This window comes from Ursus maritimus, unplaced genomic scaffold, assembly GCF_017311325.1.
Source record: "Ursus maritimus isolate PB19 unplaced genomic scaffold, ASM1731132v1 scaffold_4, whole genome shotgun sequence".
In the NCBI taxonomy this organism is placed as follows: Eukaryota; Metazoa; Chordata; class Mammalia; order Carnivora; family Ursidae; genus Ursus; species Ursus maritimus.
Window position 1 is genome coordinate 9064822 of NW_024426552.1, and position 17228 is coordinate 9082049.

The following is a 17228-nucleotide window of genomic DNA, read 5'->3' on the forward strand; positions in this document are numbered from 1 at the left end:
CTAGGTAGGTGACAGATTTTAGGGGCGCCTTATGAATTGGAGGTAGTGAAGGTTCCACTAGCCTAACTAGATCATTCAGAGAGAGGGAAGGGGGAAGGTGATGCCTGTGTTGTTGACCAGCATGTCCAGTACCTCGTGGAAATCAAGCAGGAAATCAAGCAGGGCACAGATGCTCTGTAGGTTGTCGATGTCCAGCAGGTGGAAGCATGGTTGTGAGCACCATGTCTCCAGAGAACTGCTAGCACAGGACACATGTGATGGTGAAGTAGTGCCTAGTTGGGCCCAGTCACCAGTGCCCCATGGCTGCAGGCCTACTAGGATGAGTGAGGCAATGGATGTGTAGAGCAGACATGGTGGGTCATTGAGGGTGCATGCTGTGAGGGCCTGGCCACAGTCAAATGCCAGTAGAACTGTGTTCTAGGATCCAGTGCTGTGACTGTGAAAGCCCAAGGCCCCACCCTTGTTCCCCCTCAAAGTAGGATCCAAATGTTCCAGAAGGTGTCCTAGTGACCCCACACCATGTCTGCCAGGGATATACCCTGACCCCAAGCAGGACTCTGTTCTCTTAGGATCTTACCTCTGAGCCAAGCAATGGTTCAGGTTGGACTGATTTGCTCCCCAAAACAGAGGTGATTGGTCATGGTTAATAGGGGGTTAGAGATTCATGGTAGTTGAACTAAAATTATTTTGGGAAAACCTCAACAGAAAAAAAGGAATATAAAGATTGCCTTGGGAATGTGTCCTTCCTCTGCAGAATGGGAATGGTTGCTTCCTTCCAAGATGCAGTGAAATTGCTTGCACAAGGGAAGTACTTCTGAGGATACAGATCCCCTTGCTTTCTTAGAAGAAACTCAAGAGGAGGAAATAGAGAATTAGGTCCTGGGCTGAGATTTGGCTGTGGGCAGGGCTCTCCCTCTGTGTGATTCCAGGGGCCACGAAAAGGGAGGGGATGTTTATGAAGCTCATTGTGGGCCAAGGTACTGATTGGAATGTTTGATTTAATGATTATATAATCCCCTGTATGCCTAAAGTGCCTGCATTTTGTTTTGTTTAAGGTCACAGTTAATAAGTGTTATATATAATTAGGTGTTATTTTTAAAATATTGAGGAAAAAAGATCTTTATGATACCAGAATATATTTCCAAACTAGCAGTAGAGATGCTATTGTCTTGTCCTAGACATTGGCATTCCGCATGGGTCAGTTTAGAATTACAAGCAAAGAGAGGAAATTAACAGCCCTGTTAAATGGCAAAACTTGTAAAGGGGAAACCTCACTTTTAAATAAAGAGCCTTCTCTTATGTCAGGGGCCATCAGTTTTCATTTCTGTTAGCTGAAGACCCCTGGTGAAGAGTGAAAAGTAATCATGAGAGGAGACGGGACTGTAGCACATGGATACTTCTGTGAGGGGAGGGACATCGTGGGCGTTCACTGAGCCCACGGGGAGCCAGCCTGGGTGCGGGGCAGTGGGAACTTCTGCTCAGGGCCATGATGTGTCAGGCCCCACTACAGGGGCTCATGATGGAGGACACTTTGCCCAGCCATTGTTTTCAGCCTGTCCACCTGTATCAGTTCACTTCCTCTTCATAGCAGTGCTATGACATACCCCCCTTGTACACCTGAGGACACGGACAAAGAGCAACATGCAGGATTTTGCTCAAGGTCACCCGGTTAGGTGGTAGAGCCAGGACCTTTTGGTGTCTAGATGTTTGTGTTGAGAGCTTTCAAAGAGGACAGTGGAAAGAATAGTATTGTGGACAGCCATGTATTCACCAGACTAGCCGCAACAATGACGAATGTTTCACTATCGTTACGTGTTCCCCTTCTGTTGGTATTTTGCTGACCCGTGTTAATGTTACAAACCCAGTGACCCTTTATCCCTACATGAATAACACATTCACCTTGGGGAGATTTGACAATCATTCTTTCATTTCCATTGATACCCATCCACATTCACTTTCCCCTTGTCTCAGCTTGTCCTACGGATGTATCTTAAGCGCCCACTCCCGTTTCACACGTTGCAGTTGTTTTTCCCCCAGTGAGTTTGATATTTAACGAGACCACAGAGGATGTCTGTCCTTCATGAGCTTGCCCGTGTCATCGTAGAGACTGATCGAGTATGCTGGCCAGTGAAATCCAGCCCCATTCATGGTTAATATATGGCCTGTGGTGACTTTCAAGCTACGACAGCAGATTTGAGTAGGTCCAACAGAGACCACTGGCCTTGGAAAGGCAAAAAATACTTATTATCTGGCTCTTTCTCTAATGTTTACCAAGTGCTGAGTTAAACTGTCCCTTCTCTTGATATGATGTAGGGTCTGTTAGAGTTTTGGGCTGCTTGGCATGGAGCAGTCTGTGCACATGGACACGTACTTAGATTGTTTATTCATCTATGATGTTCATTCATCGTCATCGATTCCACTTTTTCTTAAGTTTATTTATTTATTTATTTATTTATTTATTTATTTATTTATTTTTGTAGTGTTCAACGATTCATTAGTTGCATATAACACCCAGTGCTCATCACAACATGTGCCCTCCTTAATACCCATCACCAGCTACACCATCCCCCCACCCCCTTCCCCTCTGAAACTCTCGGTTTGTTTCTCAAAGTCATACTTTTTCTTTTATATCACAGAAGAAATCTCAGAAAACTACAGAATTTTGTAGCCAATTCAGGGTGAGTACTCGATAGGGGTGGAGATTCTTTTTTTTTTTTTTTTTTTTTTTTTTTTTTTTTTTTTTTTGGGTAAGGATATTGTTGACAGTGTAAGAGTTGTTTTGGTCAAATCATGTCAGATATCAAAATGGAACCCATGAAGGGAACTGAGAGAGGAGTCCCCATTGTTCAACTTTCTTCTCCATAAGAAAGTCTCCATGAGGTCTCTCTGCATCTGATGGCAAAAGGGCCAAGTAGACAGGGTCCTCTGCTGCTTCTTCTGGGCTTTTGATGCCTTTTGGTCCACCCATATCTGTTCTCACCCACCCAGGGCAGCAGGCATTCAGGAGGATCTTGTCCCCTCTCCTCTGCTCACTGAAGTTCCTGGCATGGATTCTGGACAGGACCGTAACACCCATCTTGGACACTGCATATGTGACTACTTTTATATCAGGCCAGCCCTCCTTCTTGTGCACTCCGTTCTTTATGTCATCCACGAATTTCTTCATGAGCACCCCCAGCTCCTCTTCTGTGATGGTCTCATTCAGAAATTTCTGCTGCAGTTCTGGGCTGCACGATTTAAGGGCTGCGAAGCTCATTATGCTAGACACATTCACCACTCTGCCTAAAATGCAACAGAGAGTCATGTAGCATGGCATGCACGAGGATGATGAATACCGAAACTGCTAGTATTTTGTCCATTTGGGAGACAATTCCCAGTTGGCTGAGTGTTAGTGAAGACTGCCTCTGTAAGTGACGGACATGATACAGTCTTGAACCTTGTCTTACCCATAACGTCTCAGAGGATGTCAGAGAAATGATCTAATGGGACTGGGCACTGTCCAGACATTCCATAAAGAGAAGAAAGTGCCTTATACAGGAACACACTGAGCAGAACGTAAGGAGGTGCTCAGTGTAACGTGAGTAGAGAGCCACTTTTCCTCATAGGTCTCCTTTAGGACCATCTGAAGATCTTGTGGTAGGGTAGTGCTCTATGAACAACTGTCTATTAACCAATGAGCAGCTGATTAGTTTATAGATGAACTTTTGAAGGTGAACAGACAGCATCAGGTTTGGGAGGCTGTCACTCTGCTGTAGCAGGTAGAAAGAAATCACCTCAGTGGGGTGGGCTGTATGCTATTCTCTCTTGATTTGAGAATCATCATCTCAGGAGCAGTGACAAAATGCCCGGCAATATGGTCATGGAAAGGGGCAGAGGAAAAGTGACATGTTAAAGAGATGGTATGAAAAGAAATAAAGTCCAGGGGGAGGAAAGAAGATGGTGGAGGAGTAGGGGACCCCTATTTCAGCCGGTCCACTGAGTTGAGCTGGATATCTATCAGACCATCCTGAACACCCACGAAATCAGCCCGAGTCACAGGAAGCTACATCTGGATCTCTACAAACGAACATCTCCGGCGCTGGGTATCAAGGTGCGAAGTGGGGAGCCGTGAATCCACGCACAGATATTGGAAGATAAATGGAAGGGGGAAGGAGTTGCTGCACTCGGATGCCAGGAAGCAGTAGTCATCAGCACTGGGGAGCAGGCTGGACTTGTGGACTGGTAGCTGTGGGGAAAACAGATTGAAACTGGGAGCTCGGGAGCACGTGTGGGAACCGGGGGCGTCTGGCGGTGTTAGAAGCACAAAGGAGAGAGACGTGCAGGCCCTGGAAGTGAGGGCTGGGACACCGGCTGTGCGGCGCACAACCCAGGACACTGCAGGGTTTTTGGCAGCACCAACACAAACAAAGTTAAAGCGGCCAAGAGAGCTCAGTGGAGAGCAGACTGCGATTTCTCTGTTCTGAGACAGAGGCTAGGATACGGCCACTGCTACTCTGGCTCGCAGAAGAGTCACAGAAAACTGCCAGGGAAAGCCGCCAGAGAACAGAAGCCCAGAAAGACCAGTTCTCACTGAGCACCCCCCACCCCTCGGGGATGGGGCAACTCTACCCAAACAGGGTTGCCTGAGTATCAGCGCGGCAGGCCCCTCCCCCAGAAGGCAAGCTAAAAAATCAAGAAGCCCACAACCCTAAGGTCCCTATAAGACAAGTGCACATTGCTTGGGTTCTGGTCAATAACTGGGACTCTGTACATCCCCACAACCACACCTCATCAGAATGACAAGGAGGAGGAACCCCCAACAAAGGAAAGAAACACGGACTGTGGCCTCTGCCACAGAATTAATGGACATTGATATAACCAAATTGTCAGAAATGGAGTTCAGAGTAACATTGGTCAAGATGACGTGTAGGCTTGAAAAAATATTAATGAAAATATAGAATCTCTAAGGGCTGCAATGAGAACAAATCTGCTGGAAATTAAGAATGCTATGAATCAAATGCAGTCTAAACTGGATGCTCTGACGGCCAGGATAAACGAGGCAGAAGAACGAATTAGTAAGTTAGAGGAAGAAATGATAGAAAAGAAGGAAAGAGAAGAAACATGGCTTAAAAAACTCCACTTTCAAGAAAAAAGACTACAGGAGATTACTGACTCAATGAAACATTCCAATGTCAGAATCATCAGCATCCCTGAGGGCTGGAGAAAGAGAGAGGTCTAGAAGAGATATTTAAACAAATTGTAGCTGAGAACTTCCCTAATCTGGTGAAGGAAACAAGTATTCGTGTCCAAGAGGCAGAGAAGACCCCTCCCAAGATCAATGAGAACAGACCAACACCATGTCATATAATAGTACAATTCACAAATCTTAGATCCAAGGAAACAATCTTGAAAGCGGCGAGGGGGAAGAGATTCCTCACGTACAGAGGGGGGAACATCAGAATAATGTCAGACCTGTCTACAGAGACCTGGCAAGGCAGAAAAAGCTGGTAAGACATGTTCAGAGCACTAAATGAGAAGAACATGGAGCCAAGGAAACTTTATCCAGCAAGGCTGTCATTCAAAATGGATGGAGAGACAAGGAGCTTCCAAGACCAGCAGAAACTGAAAGAATATGTGACCACCAAGCCAGCCCTACAAGAAATATTAAGGGGGTTCTATAAAAGTAAAAAGACCCCAAGAGTGATACAGAACAGAAATTTACAAACTATAGAAACAAAGACTTCACAGGCAACATGACAACATTAAAATCATATCTCTCAATAATCACTCTCAATGTGAATGGCCTAAATGCTCCCATAAAACGCCACAGGGTTGCAGATTGGATAAAAAGACATGACCCATCCATATGCTGTGTACAAGAGACTCATTTTGAACCTAAAGATACATCCAGACTGAAAGTGAAGGGATGGAGAACCATTTTTCATGCCAACAGACCTCAAAAGAAAGCTGGGGTAGCAATTCTCATATCAGACAGATTAGATTTTAAGCTAAAGACTGTAGTTAGAGATACAGAAGGACACTATATGATTCTTAAAGGATGTATCCAACAAGTGGATATGACAATTATAAATATCTATGCCCCCAACAGGGGAGCAGCTAGATACACAAGCCAACTCTTAACCAGAATAAAGAAACATATAGATAATAATACGTTAATAGTAGGGAACCTCAACACTCCACTCTCAGCAATAGACAGATGACCTAAGCAGAAAATCAACAAAGGGGGTGCCTGGGTGGCACAGCGGTTAAGCGTCTGCCTTCGGCTCAGGGCGTGATCCGGGCGTTATGGGATCGAGCCCCACGTCAGGCTCCTCCGCTATGAGCCTGCTTCTTCCTCTCCCACTCCCCCTGCTTGTGTTCCCTCTCTCGCTGGCTGTCTCTATCTCTGTCAAATAAATAAATAAAATCTTTAAGAAAAAAAAAAAGAAAATCAACAAAGAAACAGAGCTTTGAATGACATACTAGACCAGATGGACCTCATAGATATATACAGAACACTACACCCCAGAACAACAGAATAATCATTCTTTTCGAATGCACATGGAACGTTCTCCAGAATAGACCTTATACTGGGTCACAAAACAGGTCTCAACTGATACCAAAAGACTGAAATTATTCCCTGCATATTCTCGGACAATGCTTTGAAATTGGAACTCAATCACAAGGAAAAATTTGGAAGAAACTCAAACACTTGGAAACCAAGAACCATCCTGCTCAAGAATGATTGGGTAAACCAGGAAGTTAAAAATCAATTTAAACAATTTATGGAGACCAACGAGAATGAAAACAGAATGGTCCAAAACCTATGGGACGCTGCAAAGGCGCTCCTAAGGGGAAAATACATAGCCATCCAAGCCTCACTCAAAAGAATAGAAAAATCTAAAATGCAGTCCTTATATTCTCACCTCAAGAAGCTGGAGCTGGAACAGAAGAACAGGCCTAAACCACGCACGAGAAAGCAGTTGGTCAAGATTAGAGCAGAGATCAATGAATCAGAAACCAGAAGCACAGTAGAGCAGATCAACAGAACTAGAAGCTAGTTCTTTGAAAGAATAAATAAGATCAATAAGCCACTGGCCAGACTTATTTAAAAGAATAGAGAAAGGACCCAAATTAATAAAATTATGAATGAAAGGGGAGAGGTCACAACCAACAGCAATGAAATAGGAAGGATTATTAGAAACTTTTATCAACAGCTTTATGCCAATAAATTAAACAACCTGGAAGAAATGGATGCCTTCCTAGAAACCTATAAGCTACCAAGACTGCAACAGGAAGAAATTGATTATTTAAACAGACCGATTAATTATGAAGAGTTTGAAGCAGTGATCAAAAACCTCCCCAAAAACAAGAGTCCAGGGCCTGACAGATTCCCCAGGGAATTCTACCAAACATTCAAAGAAGAAATAATACCCATTCTCTTGAAGCTGTTTCAAAAAATGGAAACAGAAGGAAAACTACCAAACTCATTCTATGAGGCCAGTATTACCTTGATCCCCAAACCAGGCAAAGACCCCATCAAAAAGGAGAATTACAGACCGATATCCCTGATGAATATGGATGCCAAAATTCTCAATAAGATCCTAGCTAATAGGATCCAACAGTACATTAAGAGGATTATCCATCATGACCAAGTGGGATTCATCGCTGGGATGCAAGGGTCGTTCAACATTCACAAATTGATCAGTGTGATAAAGCATATCAACAAGAAAAGAGTCAAGAACCATATGATCCTCTCGATGCAGAAAAAGCATTTGACAAAATACAGCATCCTTTCCTGATTAAAACCCTTCAGAGTGTAGGGATAGAGGGTACATTCCTCAATTTCATAAAAACCATCTATGAAAAGCCTACAGCAAATATCATTCTCAATGGGGAAAAGCTAAAAGCCTTTCCCTTAAGATCGGGAACACGACAAGGATGCCCACTCTTGCTATTATTATTCAACATAGTACTAGAAGTCCTTGCAACAGCAATCAGACAACAAAAAGGGATAAAAGGTATTCAAATCAGCAAAGAAGTAGTCAAACTGTCCCTCTTCGCAGATGACATGATACTCTATATGGAAAACCCAAAAGACTCCACCCCCAAACTACTAGAAGTTATAGAGCAATTCAGTAATGTGGCGGGATACAAAATCAATGCTCAGAAATCAGTTGCATTTCTATACACAAACAATGAGACTGAAGAAAGAGAAATTAGGGAATCGATTCCATTTACAATAGCACCAAAAATCATACATTATCTCGGAATTAACTTAACTAGAGATGTAAAGGATCTATATTCTAGAAACTACAAATCACTCTTGAAAGACATTGAAGAGGGGCGCCTGGGTAGCGCAATCGTTAAGCGTCTGCCTTCGGCTCAGGGCGTGATCCTGGCGTTCCGGGATCGAGTCCCACATCGGGCTCCTCGGCTGGGAGCCTGCTTCTTCCTCTCCCTCTCCCCTGCTGTGTTCCCTCTCTCGCTGGCTGTCTCTCTGTCACATAAATAAATAAAATCTTTAAAAAAAAACCAGACATTGAAGAAGACACAAAAAGATGGAAAAATGTTCCATGCTCATGGATTGGAAGAATAAACATAGTTAAATTGTCTATGCTACCCAGAGCAATGTACACTTTCAATGCCATCCCGATCAAAATACCAATGACATTTTTCAAAGAAGTGGAACAAACAGCCCTTATAATTTGTGTGGAACCAGAAAAGGCCCCGAATCGCCAAGGAACTGTTGAAAAGGAAAAACAAAGCTGGGGGCATCATGTTGCTGGATTTCAAGCTATGCTACAAAGCTGTGATCACAAAGACAGCATGGTACTGGCAAAAAACAGACACATTGACCAACGGAACAGAATAGAGAACCCAGAAATGGACCCTCAGCTCTTTGGGCAACTAATCTTTGACAAAGCAGGAAAAAACATCCAGTGGAAAGAAGGCAGTCTCTTTAATAAATGGTGCTGGGAAAATTGGACAGCTATATGCAAAAGAATGAAACTTGACCACTCTCTCACATCATACACAAAGATAAACTCCAAATGGATGAAAGACCTCAATATGAGACAGGAATCCATCAAAATCATAGAGGAGAACATAGTCTGCAACCTCTTTGACATCGGCCACAGCAACTTTTTTCATGACACATCTCCAAAGGTAAGAGAAACAAAAGAAAAAGTGGGGGCGCCTGGGTGGCACAGCGGTTAAGCGTCTGCCTTCAGCTCAGGGCATGATCCCGGCGTTATGGGATCGAGCCCCACATCAGGCTCCTCCGCTATGAGCCTGCTTCTTCCTCTCCCACTCCCCCTGCTTGTGTTCCCTCTCTCGCTGGCTGTCTCTATCTGTGTCAAATAAATAAATAAAATCTTTTAAAAAAAAGTGAACTTGTGGGACTTCATCAAGATCAAAAGCTTTTGCACAGCCAAGGAAACTGTCGAAAAAACTAAGAGGCAGCCCACGGAATGGGAGAAGATATTTGCAAATGACACTACAGATTAAAGATTAGTATCCAAGATCTATAAAGAACTTCTCAAACTCAATACACAGGAAACAAATAATCAAATCAAAAAATGGGCAGAAGATATGAACAGACACTTTTCCAATGAAGACATACAAATGGCTAACAGACACATGAAAAAATGTTCAAAATCATTAGCCATCAGGGAAATTCAAATCAAAACCACACTGGAGATACCACCCATGCCAAGCTAGAATGGCAAAATCGACAAGGCAGGAAATATAAATGCTGGAGAGGATGTGGAGAAAGGGGATCCCTCTTACACTGTTGGTGGAATGCATGTTGGTACAGCCACTCTGGAAAACAGTGTGGAGGTCCCCTAAAAAAGTTAAAAGTTGAGCTACCCTATGATCTGCACCGCACTACTGTATTTACCCCAAAGATACAGACGTAGTGAGAGAAGGGCTATATGCACCCCAATGTTCATAGCAGCATTGTCCACAATAGCCAAACTGTGGAAGGAGCTGAGATGCCCTTCAACAGATGACTGGATTAAGAAGATGTGGTCCATATATACAATGGAATATTGCTCAGCCATCAAAAAGAATGATTTCACAACATTTGCTGCAACATGGACGGGACTGGAAGAGATAATGCTAAGCGAAATAAGTCAAGCAGACAAAGACAATTATCATATGGTTTCACTCATTTATGGAACATAAGAAGTAGGAAGATCGGTAGGAGAAGAAAGGGAAGAAGGGGGGGGTAAACAGAAGGGGGAATGAACCACGAGAGACTATGGACTCTGGGAAACAAACTGAGAGCTTCAGAGGGGAGGGGGGATGGGGATTGGGATAGGCCGGTGATGGGTATTAAGGAGGGCATGGATTGCATGGAGCTCTGGGTGTTATATGCAAGTAATGAATCATGGAACACTACATCAAAAACTAGGGATGTACTGTATGGTGACTAACATAACATAATAAAAAATTATTATTAAAAAAATAAATGGGGGGCGCCTGGGTGGCACAGTGGTTAAGCGTCTGCCTCCGGCTCAGGGCGTGATCCCGGCATTATGGGATCGAGCCCTACGTCAGGCTCCTCCGCTATGAGCCTGCTTCTTCCTCTCCCACTCCCCCTGCCTGTGTTCCCTCTCTCGCTGGCTATCTCTATCTCTGTCGAATAAATAAATAAAATCTTTAAAAATATATAAAAAAAATAAATGGGTGATAGGTATCAAGGAGAGCACTTGTTGGATGAGCACTGAGTGTTGTATGTAAGTGATGAATCACTAAATTCTATTCTTCAAACGAATACTACAGTATATGTTAGCTAACTTGAATTTAAATTAAAAAATATTTTAGTGAGTTCTTCCCAGATACATATTACTTACCACTACATCTAACTCTCTTACAATAGAAATAATACATGTTCATGATTGAAAATTGCAAAACACAGAAGTGTGTGAAATAGAACAAGATGCGGCAGAGGGACCTACACTGCGTAATTTGTATACTAGAAGGGAGGCTATCTTTACTCACAGGAGCTTGCGATCATTTTCTTATGTTACTGTGGTGGAGACAGTAGATGGAGAAACTCTACTAACTTTCTGTAGGCTGTTTGTAATGAAGTGATGACGTCTTTTCTATTCTGTACTGTCTATCTCAGGAAGTCTAGTATTAGTTGTGAAAATATTGACCCTTGTATATGAGGGAAATCTGATGGGGAGTAGGCTTCATTTGGAGAGGGGGCTCTAGTGAAAAATACTTAAGGACCTTGAGTAGTGGGGAGAACCATGAATTTGGATGCCACATGTCCTTGGTCTGGAACAAGCTGTGTTTGTGACCTTGAGATGTATTATTCCTCCATGTTCTAAATAGGGACAATATATAAAATGCCTAGCACATGACATCTAGAAATGTCCAGCCACCTATCCTTTCTAGAACCACAACATGACAGTGTGTGTGTGTGTGTGTGTGTGTGTGTGTGTCTGAGAGAGAGAGAGAGAGAGAGAGAGAGAGAGAGAGATTCCTTCAGTACTGCAATTTTCCCACCAAGTCCTCTAGTAGTTTTTCAGAGTACAGGATGTTGCAAAGCAGGACCTTCTCAAATGAAGGTTGAGAACACCTTCTTTAAGGATTCCTTGGTAGTGTAGCCTTAACAAGTCTGTATTTCCTCCTACTTTAGCTAATACCTGATGAACAAGAGTATTCAGATTTCAAATGCTTGCTCGATTCCTGAGACATGAGTATACCTTAATATCTTTTTGAAATAAGAGCATAATATAATTTAAAGAGAAAAGGGAAGGACAGCAGTTAATGACTTTAAAGAGCATATCCTTCAAATTCAGAACTATGAATTTGGAGGACTGGGATGGAAAAGCCGTGGAGTGCGGGATGGGATGTACACGGCCTAGATACTGACTGCTGGTTAAGAAGGCAGGCAATTGTAGATTCTTATCTTTTTTGTTTGTTTGTTTGTTTGGTTTTTTTTGGCTAAATTATTTCAGTAAAACTCTTTTTGAAGGAAGGATTTAAAAAGAAGAAGAATCAACATCTGCTATTCCTCATTGTTCTCAGGCTCACAATTGTCTTTTGTTTTGTCCTTCTTTGCCAAAAAACAGAGCAAACTCGGGCCTCTGGAATGTGTTCTGCACCCACAGAGAACTGGTGAAGTCATTTAAGATTGTTTTTTGTGTCTTAGGTTGTGAAGTATGGGAGAGGAGTGACAGTATTGGCTTTTGATTATCCTAGCTCGGATTTCTCCCAGATAGTTTCCCCAAAGAGGGTAAAGTCCTGGTAACATGGCCGCAGTGGCTGCCATCCCCCCAACTAATGGAAGAACTCTCCTTTTTCAAAAGGCAAGAAAACTCTGCTTTCCCACTGAGAAGATAACTTGCATTTCCATGTCCAGGAAGTCTAGTTTCCCTGAGGCAAGATGAATTATTTGATGAGAACCTGCCTTAGCAAATGCAGGAGAACACTCCTCTTTCTGGTCCAAGGCCAACACACTGCATGGACCAACACTGTTCAGTAAGTGAGAAAAATTTCTCGGCCAGAAGTCATTTTTGCCTCCTAAGGGAATACCTGTAGGATGTGTGGTCGTGGCACAAGGAACTCCATCCCACTCAAGTGTTGTGGTGAGTGAAGGAGTCGGTGACATCTGAGAGCTGCGCTTTGAGATGCCAGTGAAGCCAGTGTTAGAAGAGGTCGTAGAACTTTCCCAGACAGAAGGGGAATCGGGGCAGAATGTAGTGTACCCGCATGTCGTTGGTTCAAGCCAGAGACCTTAATCTTTCTAAAATCATCAGCTTGTCTTAATGAGTATAGTAAAAGGGTGGTGATTCCCCGCATCACGTTCTCGTGGGGAAGTATTACAGTAGTTGACAAGCAAGGAATTCTGGGAGTTTGTTTTGTGCAGATCATTGAAGGGGAAGGGGAGTGGATGGGCCTGGAGTTTGGCAGGTCTGATGACAGAGATGCCTACAGGTGATGCCCAGGGCTTGGGCTTTGCTCCTGAAGGACTTTGGGAGTAAGCAAGCCCTCAGAGAGCAGAGAGAATGCCCCGAGAGGAAGAGACTGAAGAAGCAGCGTGTCTTAGGAGGGTTGCGATGATCCAGAAATGACAGGCGAGTGTGTGTGTTGTAGAGCTGGGATGGAGGAGAGGCGTGGGGACAAAGCCCATAGGGCAACTCTGTGCAATAAGGAGGTGAGCATAATGACCTCTAGCTTCCTAGGGGGTGGATGGTATGGTCTGTGACCAAGATGACATGGGAAAAGAGTGAGTGTCATCTGGAAATGTTTTAGATGTTCAGATGGGTGCATGGGTTGGGGGCTGGAGGGATGGAATTTGGGGAGGGGGCGGGCATCCTGAGGAGAAGGAGAGGCAGGAAGAGAACTATGTGTGTCTGGAGCTCTGGGAATGTTGTAGGCAGGTGACCGATGTTAGGAGCCCTGAGAAGTTTGGAGAGTGAGGAATCCACTAGTCTGAATAGAATCCCTGGGAGAGAGGGAGAGGGAGAAGAAAGGGTCCAGGAAGGAATCCGCAGGGTTCTGCACCTATGAGTGAGACAGAGCAAGAAAAAGGCCTCTGTGAGGAAAGATTTGAATGATGACTTGACGGATAAGACAGAGGCAGTAGTGAGGGACCAGGGGGTCAGAGGGCACTGCTGACTGCAGGACGAGTGTGTAAGAGTCCTGAAGCAGAGGGGCACCTGTCTCCACCAAGGAGACCAGTGTGGCTGATCAGGGAGAGGGGCCTGGGCCTGTAGAGGAGGCCAGAGAGGCAGGGGCAGATCATGCCAGAAACACCACAGCTTGGGCCCCTGATGAGGCTCACCTTGGGGTTTCATTAGAGGCAGCAGTTCTGTGCACACAGCTTGGGTACCAAAGAAATTTGTTTTCATGGTCACTTCTGCTTGAATATGAAGGGGTGTGGGATCACCAACTGTTAGGAGAAGAGGAGAATAGATTAAAATGTAGTAGCCATCTGAGAAGATTCCGTCAGTTGACAATAACATTTTCTTTCCATTTATAATCTGCTGAAATCTCAGCAATGTTGGGGTTAGTGAACAGTGTTGTCCCAGTGTGATTTATCTGGTGTGTTGATGTTGTGAAGCTTTGTAATTTGACACCATTGCTGTAAGCTAAGGGAAGGGTGCACGATGGGATATCTGTCTATGACTCTTTGTAATTTGTTGTTTATTGTATTCTATCTTTTTGTAGGAAATATTTATGTTTTATTAATATTATTATTAGTTCTCTTTAAGAATAAGCCATAAATGACTCTTTTTTTTCCCTAGTAACCAGCAGATGGTGCTTTTATTTTCTTTTTTATGCAGCCAAGAATGTTGTTTATTTTAAAATAAGTAAAAAATTCTTGTAAATACGCAACGTCCATACGGAGAGTTGGAAAAATCTGTTGAGGTCCCTGACAGTCTGATCCATGGCAGTGCCAAGAGGCTCTGTCTGGAAAGGCCTGCAACTTCTGGAGTTTTCTGCTCTCCCTGTGCCTCTAGTCTGACCTCCTTCCCTAGGGAGGCTGTTCTAGATCCCATCGGATCTCTGGGTCCCACAGTAGCATTCATGGACCATCCCTATCCCACCCTGGAGGTCCACCAAGGGAAGTCCCCTGTCCTAAGAGTTCCCATGTCCTTACTGTCGAAGGCAACGCCTGCATTGTTGACCAGCACATCCAGGCCTCCGTACTCCTTGCGCAGGAAGTCGCGCAGGACCCGGATACTCTGCAGGTCTTCGATGTCCAGCCGGTGGAAGCGGGGACTCAGGCCCTCGGCCTGGAGCTGCTGCACGGCCGCCCGGCCCCGCGCCTCGTCCCGCGCCGTGAGCACCACATCCCCCGAGAACTGCCGGCACAGGTCCCTTGTGATGGCAAAGCCGATGCCCTTGTTGGCCCCGGTCACTAACGCCACACGTGGAGCTGATGACATGGCTGCCAGGTGAGCAATCGGGGTGCTGTGCGGTGAGCGGATTGTGCTGTGGGCCACGCCAAAGAGTCGTGGTGCAGAGGTGTGGACACAGAGTGGTCTGTGGATCTGTATTTCAGATTGCCGTGCCTTGAGCCCATGAGCCCAAGGCTCCGCCTCAGTCCCTCCATTAAAGGAGGGGCCAGATGTTCCAGAAGGTGTCCTAATAACGCTATACCAAGTCTGCCCCTTGTGGGGCTGCAACCTGAGCCCAACCAGGACTCTACCTCTTGGGATCCCTCCTCTGAGCCCAGGAATGGTTTGATTTGGACTGATGTGCTCCCAGAAAGCTGGTTGGTAATGGGTTAATATGCGGCTAGACAGGAGTACAGATATTGTCTTGGGAATGAGTCCTTCTTCCTCTGCAGAATGGGAATGGTTGGATTCTTCCAAGATGCAATGAAATTGCTGGCACAGGGAAATTCCTACTGAGGACACAGATCCTCTTGTTTTCTTAGGGAGAAATAGAGAATTCGGTCCTGTGCTGAGACTTAGCTGGGGGCAGGGCTCTCCCTCCGTGTGATTCCAGGGGCCCCCAGCGGGAGGGGATGTTTGTCATGATCACTGCATTTAACACCTCTGTCCCCTGTGCACGCGCGTGTGTGTGAGGGACGGCTGGGGAGCCCCGCTCAGAGAGACTGCCTTGTCTGTAGTCGAGCAAACTAAAACCTCGTCAAACGTTCTGTAGGAGAAAAATAATGCTGACATTTTCGTATCATGGGTGAACTACACCGATGAGAATCAAAGAAAAGTCGTTCTGGAAGATACAACGGAGCAGGTTGGGGCGCAGCACGCTTTATAAATATTAAAATAATTGTGGGTCAAGGTATTGATTGGAATAGTTGATTTAATGGCTACCTAATCCCCTGTTTGCCTAAAATGCTTAATTTTGATGTTAAGGTTACAGTTAATAAGTAATATATATCATTAGGTGTTATTTTTAAGGTATCAGGAAAAAAGATCTTTCTGATACCAGGTAACATTTCCAAACTAGCAGTATAGATGTTATTGTCTTGTCCTAGACATTTAGATTTCTCATGGGTTAGTTTAGAAAAGCCAGATAACAGCTAGAAAATTAGTAGCCCCTGTGAAGGGAAAAACTTCTAAATTATGGACCCTACACTTGCTTGCATGGGCCTTCGGTTTTCATTTCTGTTAGCCTGAAAATCCCCGGTGAAGAGTGAAAAGTAATCATGAGAGGAGACGGGACTGTAGCACATGGATACTTCTGTGAGGGGAGGGACGTGGTGGGCATCCATGGAGCCCACGTGGAGCCAGGCTGGATGTGGGGCAGTAAGAACTTCTGCTCAGGGTCGTGGATGTGTCAGGCCCCACTACAGGGGCTCATGATGGAGGACACTTTGCCCGGCCATTGTTTTCAGCCTGTCCACCTGTATCAGTTCACTTCCTCTTCACAGCAGTGCTATGACGTACCCCCCTTGTACACCTGAGGACACTGACAAAGAGCAACATATAGGATTTTGCTTAAGGTCATCCGGTTAGGTGGCAGAGCCAGGACCTTTTAGTGTCCTGCTGTTTGTGTTGAGAGCTTTCAAGAGGACAGTGGAAAGAATAGTATTGTGGACAGCCATGTCTTCACCAGACTAGCCGCAACAATGACGAATGTTTCACTGTCGTTACATGTTCCCCTTCTGTTGGTATTTTGCTGACCCGCGTTAATGTTACAAACCCGGTGACCCTTTATCCCTACGTGAATAACACATTCACCTTGGGGAGATTTGACAATCATTCTTTCATAACCATTGATACCAATCCACATTCACTTTTCCCCTTGTCTCAGCTTGTCCTATGGATGTACCTTAAGCGCCCACTCCCGTTTCACACCTCGCAGTTGTTTTTCCCCCAGTGAGTTTGATATTTAACGAGACCACAGAGGATGTCTGTCCTTCATGAGCTTGCCCGTGTCATCGTAGAGACTGATCAAGTATGCTGGCCAGTGAAATCCAGCCCCATTCATGGTTACTATATGGCCTGTGGTGACTTTCAAGCTACGACAGCAGATTTGAGTAGGTCCAACAGAGACGATTGGCCTTGGAAAGGCAAAAATACTTACTCTCTGGATCTTTCACTAGTGTTTACCAAGTCCTGATTTAAACTGTCCCTTCTCTTGACATGATGTAGGGTCTGTTAGAGTTTTGGGCTGGTTGGCATGGAGCCGTCTGTGCACATGGACACGTACTTAGATTGTTTATTCATCTATGATGTACACTCATTATGTCATCAGTTGTACTTTTTCTTCTATATCACACAAGAAATCACAGAAGCCTTATAGAATTA

At 44.6% G+C, this 17228-nt stretch overlaps 1 protein-coding gene across 1 annotated transcript; it reads right to left on the bottom strand.

Moving 5' to 3' along the window:
* Positions 1-2726: 2726 nt before the first annotated feature.
* Positions 2727-14894, bottom strand: LOC103673139 (carbonyl reductase [NADPH] 1-like). Its single transcript, XM_008701882.1, has 3 exons — positions 14606-14894; positions 13787-13894; positions 2727-3282 (listed from the first exon to the last, which is right to left on the bottom strand). The coding sequence occupies exons 1-3, from the start codon at positions 14892-14894 to the stop codon at positions 2801-2803; spliced, it is 879 nt and encodes a 292-aa protein (XP_008700104.1). The 3' UTR covers positions 2727-2800.
* Positions 14895-17228: the final 2334 nt, after the last annotated feature.